This window comes from Phyllostomus hastatus, unplaced genomic scaffold, assembly GCF_019186645.2.
Source record: "Phyllostomus hastatus isolate PE091 unplaced genomic scaffold, TTU_PhHast_1.1 phas_contig_1162, whole genome shotgun sequence".
Taxonomy (NCBI): Eukaryota; Metazoa; Chordata; class Mammalia; order Chiroptera; family Phyllostomidae; genus Phyllostomus; species Phyllostomus hastatus.
This window is the reverse complement of record NW_025333537.1, coordinates 8,109,790-8,122,042: the sequence shown is the minus strand read 5'-3', so window position 1 is coordinate 8,122,042 and position 12,253 is coordinate 8,109,790. Positions and strand designations below refer to the sequence as shown.

Genomic DNA, 12,253 nt, shown 5'->3' with positions numbered 1-12,253 from the left:
TGGAGGAAGAACATTGAACCAAACAGACCGTGCCTGCCCCACCCTGGAGATCACCTTCTCGTGAGAGACAAACAACAGACAAAATAAACTCCAGAGTATGGGAGAGCGCAGTAACTGCTGCGCGGTAAGAAAGAAGAGATGCCAATTTAAATCGAGGGTCAGAGGAGGCTGCACCGAGGAGGTAACATCTGAGCGCAGATGGAAGGGGGTTTAGAAGCAGTCCACCCGTAGAACCGGGCTGCGAGTTCCAGACAGCGAGCAGCCTGTGCAAAGGCCCTGCGGCAGAAGCGCAGCTGGTCCATCGGAGGAGGCCCGTGTGGCTGCAGAGGCCGCAGCGGGTGAGCCGCGGGCGAGGAGGTCAGAGATGAAGTGGGGCCAGTCCTCTGGGGCCCCGAGGGCCGCGTGGAGGGCTTTGGCTTTTTCTTGTGCGTGAGATGGCAGCCAGCAGAGTTGTGAGCGGGAGAGAGACTGGCGTGCCTTTGTTGTGACAGGGTCACCCTGGATGTTGAGAAGAGCCTGCAGGTGGGGCTGGGGAAGGAGGCAGGAGCCCGGTGGGGAGGTGGGCTTTGATGTGGTAGGTGTGCTTGAGTGTTTTCCTTCCTTTTTTTTTTTTTTTAATTTCTAGCACTGATTTTACGTCTTTATTTAAAAGAGTCCACATTCTGTTTCTGCAGTTCTTTAATAGCTGTGAACATCGAAACGCTTCAAAAAAAAATGTACTGAAAAGCACAACATGAAAAGTCCCACCCTCCCCGTGTCCCCACTTGGCCTCTGGCCTGCCCTCCCCACCCCCCCTTTTCCTGGCCGCGCACCGTTGTGCAGTGGCTGGGACTCTGCCTCGCGGCTGTTTCCCCACCGTCTCATCACAAGGTCAAACCAAACATCCCCGCCCCACACCACAGACCCGAAGCACTTCCTGCCCCGCTCCCTGGGAGGCCAAACCACACAGCCCCGTCTGCACACGCCGCCCCAGGCCGTGGGAACCTGCCAGCCCGGTCCTCCCCGCCCCACCCCGCCCCAGCCCTGCGGGGCTCCCCGCCCCCACCCCAGAGTTCTGCACTGAGTGCACACGCAGACCAAGAGGGTGGGGGAGAGCGACGCTGAGCCCCCAGGCCTCTGGGTAAATCTGACCCCCTAGTGGCAAACCACCCCTCAAAATGTCTCCTTAGGGGACATTTGTACCCTTTCATCCCCACAAGTGGACTTGGGTGGGGAGAGCAAAGGCGAGAGGTCCTACCTGACAGGGGAAGCGGAGGCCTGTAGGAGCTCCACGGAGTGTCCAGGCGCTCGGACAGGGTGCTGGAGTGAGCACTGGGGGTGGGGGGGGCAGGGCCTCCAGGCAGCAGCCGTCGACAGCCTGTGTGTTTGCTGGGCCCACGGGGCACCCGGTCTTCCCAGAGCTGGCCGTGGTGTCCTTGGGCTTCTGTGTTCTGCAGAGGATGTAGGGGTAGGGACCTGGCTGGCCCCAGAACTGTGGAGGGCAGGGGTTCGGGTGCAGGTGGGGTGGGCACGGAAAGGGCACAGGGGCCAGAAGCAGCCCCGAGGAGCGCAGGAGCCCCTCGCTGAGCTTCCTTCTCCCCACGGCACGGCACTCTCACTGCTGTCCCCACTCACCAACTAGGACCCCAGTGACCGAGGCCTGAGCCCGCCCTGGGCCTCCAGAGGGGCCCCTGGGTAAGTGCCAGGTGTTCGGAGGGCTCCTGAAGCCAGTCAGGGGACCTGGAAACCGTCATCAGAGACGGGGCACGCCTGGGGCACGCCTGGGGCCTGCGGGGCATGGGGGACGGGGCAGCCAGCCGTAGGCGGGGGATGGAAACTCAGCTGCCCTAAGGGGAGTGTCAGTTGTGGCTTCCTGCTCTCCGGGGTCCCCAAGCCACCTTGACGTCTGGGGCAGAGAGGGGCGGCCAGAGCGGACAGATGGGACCCCCATGCAGCCTGCTCAGGGCTGAGCCAGCACCAGGGTCCACCTGTCGGGCACAGGGGTCTCAGAGGGCTGGCTCTTTTCCAGATGGCCCCACAGATCAGCCTGGTGGGGTCACCCTGGCCGCTGACTCAGAAACTCCAAGACCTGGAGCCAGCTGGGTGCCTTAGTGAAGTCGCTCTCCCTCTCTGGGCCTCAGTCCCATCATCTGCCAAATAAACAAGGAGCAGATTTCAGCTCATGTGCCGTCTCTGCTTAAACGGTGGCGACCTCCTGGAGCACAGTGCCCAGCAGGATTCTGACGTTGCATTCTGGCTTAGTGGAAAGGAGTGCGGGGATTGATTGGTGATGCCTTCCATGGATGCTGCGTAGGCTGTGGTGCTGCGTCCGTCACATATTTGCCGTCCCCGCTCTAGTCTTGCATCCGGGGGAGCATTTGGCATTACAGCCACTGCTTCCAAAGATACCAGACCCCCTCTCATGAGGCCACCGAGCACCACTTTCTTATTTGCCTCCCCTCCCCCCGTCAGTACGTACTGAGAAACCACGTGCACCGAGTTTCCTCCTCCATCTGAGGGTCACAGGGCAGGGTCAGAGAGGTTTCTAGAAGCTCATAGTTTGGTGGAAGAGACAGGCGTGGAACCACGCAATGAGAAAGCAAGACCAAAAAATGCCTGAGTCCTCAAAACAAGATAAGCACAGTCCCTTGGGGATTAAAAGGAGGAGTGGATATGAATTGGCTTGAAGTACACGGGAAAAGGCCCCCTGGAGACAGCGACCTTTGAACCTCTCGTCAGAGGGCAGCTGGGAAATGTCTGGCTCCCCCAAACCCACGGAGCTCCTGCCTCCAACTGGATGGGGAGCACTTCTGGGGATTTCTTCGAGACATTTGCCTGGGCTGCTCCCCCAGGACGCCTCATAGCGCCCTCACTGAGGACAGGTGTCGGCAGCTGCAGAGGGTACCTCCCTGGGGCTCCTCGAGGTTCACTGCAAATGTGCGCAAGGTGTGCGTGAGGACGGGGTGCCCGAGCCGTGCACACGGGTCCTCCGCTGGGCTCCTCCCCGCAAAACCTGGGTTCCTGCATTCCCTCACGCACCAGGTGTTTACGGACCTCTCCTGTGCGCCAGGTGCCAGCGCCGACGCTGGGTGGCCAGGAGGAGGTGAGACAGGGTGGCAGAGACCGGACTGAGCCTCTGGGGGTGGGGGGAGCCTTTGGGGCAGAAGGCGCAGCACGCGCAAAGGCCTTGAGGGGGGACCGTGCTCAGCGGGTTCGAGCAGCGGCCGGTGTGTCTGGAGTGGCAGAGGTGGAGGGGGTGGGAGTTGAGGTCACGGAGGTAGGGAGGGCCTGGTCATGCCAAAGACTTCACGATACCCGGTCATGGTTACCTAGTGCTGTGATGAAATTACAAAGTGAAGGGCGAAGACAGGCATCTCTAGAGTGACGTGGGAGGGAAGGTCTCTGACCAGAAGACGGCGGGGCAGAAGCCTGTGTTAAGGGAGGGAGCAAGACATGAGAATACCTGGGGAGGAGCACAGCGGGAGGGGCATCGGCAAGTGCAAAGGCCCTGGGGTGGGAATGCGCCTGCATGTTTGAAGGGCAGCAGGGAGACCGAGGAAGCTGGAGTGGAGGGATGAGGGGTGAGCATGGGGGAAATAGAGGTCCATAAGTAGGTTCTAGCTGTATTAGGTAGGGTAAGGGGGTTGGATTTACTCTGGGCAAGGCAGGAGCCACAGGGGATCGGGGGCAGAGGGCAAACAAGATCGGGTTGGGGTGGGAGAGGCAGCAGGAAGACCAGCTTGGCAGTGGGACCCCTCTCTGCCCTGGTGTGGCCAGGCTGGGCTTCTGTCAGAGCAGGTGTCAAGGGGGCTCGAAGGACTGTTTTTGACCCTTCGCCAGGCTGGGCCCCAAGAGGGTGGAGCAGAGAGAGAGAAGGCCAGCCCCCCTTCCGGGGGACCTGCGGGCAGCATCCTCTTGTCCAGGGCAGGAGGATGTTCTCACTGCCTCGAGGAAGCGGCGCATCCCACATCAAAAGGGGGCCCAGGTGGCTCCCACGCTCAGGCGCCGTGGGAACACTGCTACCCTGGGTTCTCGCGGGGGGCCTGCAGATTGAGAGGGGCTGGGGGCCACCCGGGACTGTCCCCCAGCTCTCTGAGAGGTAAATAAAAAGCAACCCCACCGCCATGCCCCACTCACCACCCTCTTCCCAGGAACAAGGCTGCCTTTTGTAACCCAGGGCTCTGGTTTTTAGGGAGCACCAGAAACTGTAAAGCATCCGAGACCTAAAACCTTCCCCTTTGGGGCTCCCCTTCCCCTCCCTGCTGCCTAACTCCCAGGCCAAAGGCTCGGCAAGACCAGGGGCATGAGCTGGACCAGACTCGGGGCATTCTGCAGACCTGGGGCAGCACTCTGTCACTGATTGGTAGAGGCTGCCTCGAGCACTGTGCTGGAGATTCTGCTCAGCATGAGAGTGTGCTGCGATCCACTAGTGATGTCTGCCACAGGCAGAGCCCAGATACGGGATTACACATGCTAAATAGTTCTCTTTCCACCCGTGTTACAGGGAGCCCTGGAGAGAAGGAGGGGTGTTTTTTTCATGAGACAAAGGGGAAGGAGGAGGGTGGGGAGACCTAGATGTGTTGACAGTATGTCCCCCACAGAAGTGATCGGAAGGACAGGCCAGGGAAGAGGGGAAGCTTGGGGTGCACGCCTCTCTGCTTTCCTATAACCTTATGGGGAGACGTGGGAATAGGGTGGTGTTGCCCCCAGGAAGGCCCTGGAGGATCATAACAGACCCTGAGAAGACTCGGAGGGATGCCCCAGCCCGCCTCTGGGGCTCCAGCAGGCTGCAGGGAGGGGAGCATTAAGACCCCCCCGCCCTGCACCAAACTGAGCTTCGCATGCTTTCACTCACTGAACCCTCCCAAGACTCTATCCTCATTACAGATGGGGAAACTGAGGCACAGCGCCTCCCCCCCGCCACACACACACCTCAACTGACCGGACCCTGAGGCCCCATGGTGCCGGCCCTCCCACTGCACCTCCCTTAGGAGCTGTGCTCTGTGACGCCAGGTCACTGAAGTGCCTGGGGACCCTGACGTGTGCTCCGGACACGGCCCTCAGAGGGGCGCGGCCGACCCCGATGAAGCCTGTGTGTGCCGGCGGAGCAGCCGGAGCCGAGGGGACGTGTTCAGTGCATGTGTGTGTCTTACCATGTGTGTGTGATTCTGTGTAAAGGGTGGGCCTCCCAGCTGAACACCTGTGTGTCATGGTGGGGGACTGTGGGTCACAGTGCGCCTGCCCGAGTCCCCATGTGCAGGTGGCAGGGTCCCCTTGCAGGCTGCACAGTGCAGGCTGCTTGCGAGGACCGAGGTGCATTTCCCCTCAATTTGCCGTCTGTTCTTCCACGGCGATGTGAGTTTGGGAGGTGGCCCCGGCCAGAGGTGTGGAGGCTGCTCTGCACGAGCTGGCGACCTTGGCCGACCGAGTGTCCTCGCAGCGTGTGCATGCATGTGTCCTAGCTTTGGTGTGCGGTGTGCTCCCTGGGGGGTATGTGTGTGTGCTTGTGTGGTGTTCCTCGTGCAGAAGTGTGTGTGTCCGAATCACAGGGTGCATTTCCTGACATTCTTCCTGTGCATCTTTGCACATACACACGCCTGTTACGTATTCCCTGGTGTGTGTGTGTGTGCAGACACGTGTGGCATATTCCCCAAGGATCTGTGTGTGTGTGTCTGTATTTGTGGGGGGGAGGGGTCTCCGTGGAGAGTGTGTTTTGTGTGCCTGTGTGTGTACATGTGTGGGGGGCATATTCCCAGGGGCATGCCTGTTTGTGCAGTGTTCTCCATGTATGTGTGTATATCCGTATGAGTGTGCATGTGTATGCATACAGCTCATGTTCCCCAAGGGATCGTGTGTGTGTGTGTGTGTGTTTCTGGACCCACTGCAGCTGCACTCAAGCCTGCCAAGCATCCTGTCTGCCTGAAGCCAGCGCCCTGGTGCCAATGGTGCCTGCCAGGGCCAGGTGACAAGGCAGCCGTGGCCAGGCTCAGTCCTTAGCCGGCAGGCTAAGGGGGCTGTGGCAGCTTCTCCCTCAGCTGTCACTGCCCGTCCTTTCCTGCACCCTGTCCTGGCTCAGCCCCTAGGCCCCTCAGGCTGCCCCTGGCTTTCAGAATCCAGCCCTTTATCAAGACGTGTCCATCCCGGGACTGTGCCCACCGACTGCTGAGCACCAGCGTGAGGGCTCCCGCAGGCACCCCGCACTGATCACAGCAGCCTTCCTCGTGCAGCACCCCCAACGGCCTCAGGGGCGAGGCGCTGCTGTCCCCGTTTCACAGAGAAGGAAACCGAGAGTCACAGAGGTTGAGTGACTGGCCCCAGCTCCTCATTGCGATACATTTACGGTTTCCCTTCCGAGGGCAGGAGAAGTCACACCGCGGTGTAGTGGGCTGAGGTGCAGGGAGGCGAAACTACTCCCCCAAGATGACACAGGGACAGTGGTGATGGTGACAATGATGACTAATGCCACTAGAGTCTTTATAGGGTCCTGGGAGTGGTGCTTGGCCCTTGATCCGTGTAGAAGCTTCATTGGCTCTTCACGGCCAACAGAAGCAAGGTGCCCCCTCGTCGTGAGAAGGGTGATGCTGTGCAGGGTGTCACCAATGCACCCTGGTTCTCGGTTGAGCCAAGACATGAAAGCAGCCCTGTCCGATTCCAAAAGCCGGAGCTCTCTGGAGGGAGGGTGGAGAGGAGAGGCAGACCATGTTTTCCCAGGGTCTCTTCACTTGAAGAGAGGACAGGCCTTCGTCTCAGGAGCTGACGTCCGTAGGCACTGCAGAGGCGAAAACAAAATGTTCTTCATCGAGTGTCTTTGGAAAACCTGGGTTCACCATCGCTGACCGCGTGTCCTTAGCCGGGACTCATCGGGGGCTTTAACGTGCTCGTACAGATTGCGTGTTTCCCGGGAGGGAGACTTCCAGCTGTTCCCTAACGTGCTGAGTCCCTGGTCCTCCTTTCCCAGACCTTTGATGGGGCTTGGTGCTTCCCACCGCACACTCCGAGAGGCCAGAGGACCAGCTCCCTAACAGCTGGGTTCCAGGCCCAGTGGCCAATGACAGGGATCCTTTGGAGCCAAGCATGCTCACCAGGGGGAAGGCCAGCTGTGGAGTGGGGCAGAGTCGGTACCAAGTCTGGGGTCCATTCCATTGTAACCCCAGCGGGGTCCTGGTGACACCCTGCCTTATCACGGAAGGATGTCAGCATTGGCATCGAGTTCCCTGGGGCTGGTTCTGGATGTCTGGGACGGGCACAGAGGGGTCGGACTGTGCCCAGGGGCCAGAGCCGGAAGGCAAGCCAGAGTCCTTTGATCCTCTGACGTGGGGCCTGGAATTCAGCTGCAACCTCTTCTCTTCTCCCCTCAGGGTCCCCGCGCTTCCAGTGAAGAACTTGAACGGTACCGGGCCAGTCCACCCGGCCCTGGCAGGTGAGGTCCAGCCCAGGACTCCGAAGGAGGGCGGGGCCCAGGAGGAGGCAGCTTCACCCGTCCGCCCCTTGACTCCACCCCTTAATGAGCTGGTGGGAGGGGCCCAGAGGAAACGCCCTCGCCCCTTGGGCCGTGGGTCCGGGTGGGCTGGGCCCGCAAAAGGTATTCCACTTGGCTTTAACCTGGGGTGAGGCCCAGGAGTGCGACCCAGGGCCCACCCAACTCATCCAGCTCAGGACCCCACGATCCCTGGGCAGGTGGGCGGAGTCTGAGGCAGAGTCTCCAATGATTGGAGGATGGGAATGCTGGGTGGGCGGGGCATGGAGGGCTCCGCGCCCCTGACCGCCCAGGCCACGCCCCCAGGCATGACCGGGATCCTGCTGTGCGCCGCGGGGCTGCCGGTGTGCCTGACTCGGGCCCCCAAGCCCATCCTGCACCCACCGCCAGTGAGCAAGAGCGACGTCAAGCCCGTGCCCGGCGTGCCTGGGGTGTGCCGCAAGACCAAGAAGAAGCACCTCAAGAAAAGTACGCCCCCTCCCGCCGCACCCTACACTGACCCCTGAACTTAACCCCACTAACCTATGACCACAAGTCCTCTGACCCCTCAGCTCCAGTTTGTTCTTGGGACTTAGGACTTCTCCTCCATCTCCTGATCTCAACTCCCGTTTCCCTGACCCCTTCTCCCGCAACATTCAACCCCTGCCAACCCCACCTCTCTGACCCCTGACTGACTCCATCCCGAGCCAAGGCCTCAGGGTGCCCTCAAGCCCAGGCCCTCGTGTCCTTGCAGGCAAGAACCCTGAGGATGTGGTGCGAAGGTACATGCAGAAGGTGAAGAACCCGCCCGACGAGGTGAGTCCGCCAGGGGGCGCCGGGCGGAGGGCCCTCCGTCCGCCGCTGCCTCTCCTCTCCCCGGCCCTGGGTAGGAAGTCCTCGAGGTTCTGAGTGTTCCAGCCCCTTCTCCCAGTTTGTGGGCTTGCCTTTCCGCTTCCTTTACAAAGCCTTTTGATAAACAGAAATGCCGAAGCGTCGTAGAATCACAGGCATCGATCTTTTGGTGATCAGCAGTTTTTGTATCTTATTTTCACTCACATGTTTTGTTTTTTTTTTTTTAAGTTTTGCTTTTGCTAGTTTGCCCTTCGTGTCTCGGGAGGGGGTGTGAGGCAACCATAGATCTGAATCTGATATATATATACGGAGGTCCTCTCCCTGGGACAAATGGGAGGGGTGGTGTCCTGCCCGACCCCGTGCTCCGTCCCCACTCCTTGCCCTCCCCACAGGACTGCACCATCTGCATGGAACGGCTGGTCACGGCATCCGGCTACGAGGGCGTGCTCCGGCACAAGGGCGTGCGGCCCGAGCTCGTGGGCCGCCTGGGCCGCTGCGGCCACATGTACCACCTGCTGTGCCTCGTGGCCATGTACTCCAATGGCAACAAGGTGAGCCGGTGGGGACGGTGGGTGGGGAACAGGCAGGGGAGCCCAGAGGGGCCGGGACACCTGGGGACCTCATCTGCAGCCTCCCCTGCCCCAGGATGGCAGCCTGCAGTGCCCCACCTGCAAGGCCATCTACGGGGAAAAGACGGGCACGCAGCCGCCTGGGAAGATGGAGTTCCACCTCATCCCTCACTCGCTGCCTGGCTTCGCTGACACCCAGACCATCCGCATTGTCTACGACATCCCCACAGGCATCCAGGTGAGCCCCCCTTGGACCCTGACCCCACCTCCTTTGGCCCCTTCCAAGGCCCCCAACACCCGTCTGTGGTGCAAGCCCCTGCTTCTCCGCCCACAGGGCCCTGAGCACCCCAACCCAGGCAAGAAGTTCACTGCAAGAGGCTTCCCGCGCCACTGCTACCTGCCCAACAATGAGAAGGGCCGGAAGGTGGGTGCAGGGCTATGGGCCAGGGCCCCGGCCACGGGCAGCCCAGCCTGTGATGCTCATTATCCCCAGTCCCTGCTCTCGCATTCCTCCCCTCACCAGCGGCAACCACGGCCACCTAGCATGCGTCCAGCCCTGCCAGGCCCTGCTGAGGCCAAGGCCTTGACTGGGTTTTACAGATAAAGAAACAGAGCCCCAGACAGAAAGAATGGAACCTGCCCAGGTCACACAGCTAGCCAGTGGTAGAGCCTGGATTTGAACCCAGGCATTCCAGGCTCTTCACCACCTCACTATAGATTTTGTCTGCTTTTACTTTCTGCTTTTCGAGAGGAGCCAGAAATTCTGATTTTCAGGATTTTAAATATTGCCGGTGAAGTCACGAAGTGGGTATTTAACCCAGTGTGCGGTCCAGACCGAACACGGCAGAGGCCATCGTCTTGAGGCCCTTCCTTAGCCCCGGAAGAAACAGGCCCACAAACGGGCGAGAGCTTTCTCCTGGGAGAGTCAGTCCAGGGAAGGCAGAGGCCAGGCTGGGCAGCCACGTGGCACCCTGCTGGGCAGGCTCAGGCGGTCCTGAGGGAGCCGTGGTGTGGCCGGGAGGGGAGGGGAGGCTGGGCGGGGCCTGCCTGTGACCCCGCCCCACCGCCCCGCCCTCCAGGTGTTGAGACTGCTCATCACCGCCTGGGAGCGGAGGCTCATCTTCACCATCGGCACCTCCAACACCACCGGCGAGTCGGACACCGTGGTGTGGAACGAGATCCACCACAAGACCGAGTTTGGATCCAACCTCACGGGCCACGGCTACCCGGACGCGAGCTACCTGGACAACGTGCTGGCCGAGCTCACAGCCCAGGGTGTGTCCGAGGCCACGGCCAAGGCCTGAGGCCCCGGGCTGCCCACCTTCCCTCCTGCTTTACCCCTTGTCTGGCACAGGCCTCCCTCCGCCAGGTGTGTCCTCCTGGTGGCCCAGGTTCGGGACTAGGGAGGAGCCTGCGGAAGAAGCCGGAAGCATTCCGGAGATTTGGCTGGCGGCCCTTGAGAATGATGGGAAGACGGCAGGCCAGCCAGCTCCGACCCTGAGAGGGTTGCAGAGAGAGTACCAGAAACCACAGCGACCTCCCTACCAAAAAAGACAGAGCCCCACCCCTCACACAAAACACACATGTCCTGTTGAACACATGCACGCACACCCACGTGCCTCGACTTTCCCCCAAACCGGGGGGAAGAGACAGAAGACCCCTGTGACACCCCACGTGGATCCCATCTGTGTCTCTTATCACATCTGCACAGGCTTGTCTGCCAGCGGGAGGATTTGTGTCAAGCGCTTAGGGACCTGCTTTGGCTCCAAGGAAAAAAAAGGGGTGCTTGGGAAGCTCCGCTGACCCCCATCTCTGTCACCCATCTCTGCCCCCAGATTTTTTAACAGTTTTGCAAAGGGGCAGGCCAGAGAGGAGATCCTATAGGTATCTCACGTTGTGCTTTCATCTCCTCACCCTCCTGGGACCCTGACGTCCTCCTCCTCCTCCCCTCCCATGCCCAGGCCTTCCGTCTGTCCCCATAAAGGCACTGTTCTCTTTGCCTCCCCACCCCATCCGCTCCATCACATCGTTCCCAATGTCAAGACCCAAAGGCTGGCGTTTCTGGCTTCAGGAGGAAGAAGAGGAGGCCTGGTTCAGGCCAGCAGGTCTGAAAAGCAGACTGGAGAGCAAAGAGTCCATTTCCCTTACTTGGAAGTGGGCAGCGGGGTGGCTGATGGTCTCGGCCAACCAGGGGCCTGTTGCCCAGGCAACTCACCAGCTCCGCCTCTGTTGATTGGCTGCCTCGGTGGAAGTCAGCCAAGATTTTAAAGGGATGCCAGTGATTGCTCTTTTGAAAACCTACCAGTCCCACTGTGGGTGGAGAAATAAACGGTCTTTCTCCTCCTCGTCCTGTCTATTCCTGCCAAGGAAGAGGGGTGGCTCTGTTCTTGGGGACCTTTGGTTTACCCCATAAAGCAGCTTGCAGCAAATGACGCCAGCATCATGATCTCTTCCCGCCTTGCGCAACTGGCGGTGTGGGGTCCCCATAATTCTCTTGTCCCGCAGCAGGGGGTGTGATGGCGGCAGAGGCAGACCCTCCCATTCCTAGTACCTAAGCGGGCAGAGGTTCAAGTTCTGGTCTCGGGCACGGGCACCCGGCAATGCACACCATGCTCCCTGGTAAAATTGCTAGGAATGAGGAACTCGGGCTGGGAGCTGAGGGCCTCTGGAAAGATATGGGAGAAAGCCGGGAGACACCATGATCAGCTCTTTGGGACCCCAGAGCCCCAGCCTGTGCCCTTGGGGAGGAGGGCCGGGTTCTGTCTAGGGAAAGACGGGGACCAGGACCTGGAACCAGCTTCGACCAGCCTTTGCAACGTCCCAGAAGGCCCAGATGGCTGTTGTGGATGCTGCGGCTCCGAGCGACCCCTACTGGCCATCCATGGGATAGCGCTGCACCCCGGTCCACCTTCTCCCCAGCCAGGTAGGTTCAGTTTCCATCCCCCACTATAGTCACACAAAACCGGAAAAAACAAACAAACAAACAAACAAAAAACCGAGTTCCTGGAGCCCCTTCCAGTTCTGACCGTTGAGTGTTTCCAAACATCGTATCCTCTGTGGTTCATTCTCATATTCTTTCCCCAAAACCCTTGTATACATAATCTCCCAGGCCCTGCGATCCTCAAATCCGACATTCATCCAGGTCACCTGCGGAGCTTGTTAAGAACCCTGACACCTCCTCCCCACACGCTTTCGGATTCTGATGCAGTAGGTCTGGGTGGAGCCCAGGGGTCTGCATTTTTCTAGCAGACACCCCAGGGTGGTGGTGGGCGGGGGGAGCTTTGGGCCAGTGCGTGAAACTTCTCCGTGGCTCCTGAGCTACCTCTATGGAACCACATTGGAAAAGCCACACATCGAAGGCAGGGTAAACTGAGGCTCAAAGAGGGGCAAGGGGCCT

General features: G+C 60.2%; 1 protein-coding gene across 4 annotated transcripts in view; it reads left to right on the top strand.

Moving 5' to 3' along the window:
* Positions 1–11,202, top strand: part of DTX1 (deltex E3 ubiquitin ligase 1) — a 34,591-nt gene extending 23,389 nt beyond the window's left edge. For 3 of the 4 annotated variants that reach the window (XM_045845613.1, XM_045845604.1, XM_045845634.1), the window contains 7 exons: positions 7,338–7,399; positions 7,763–7,924; positions 8,190–8,251; positions 8,680–8,838; positions 8,918–9,094; positions 9,191–9,280; positions 9,936–11,202. In XM_045845613.1, the coding sequence (XP_045701569.1) occupies positions 7,338–7,399; positions 7,763–7,924; positions 8,190–8,251; positions 8,680–8,838; positions 8,918–9,094; positions 9,191–9,280; positions 9,936–10,160 (937 nt within the window). In that variant the 3' untranslated portion in view covers positions 10,161–11,202. The remainder of the gene's footprint in view (positions 1–7,337; positions 7,400–7,762; positions 7,925–8,189; positions 8,252–8,679; positions 8,839–8,917; positions 9,095–9,190; positions 9,281–9,935) is intronic. The other variant, XM_045845624.1, reaches the window with a different exon arrangement.
* Positions 11,203–12,253: the final 1,051 nt, after the last annotated feature.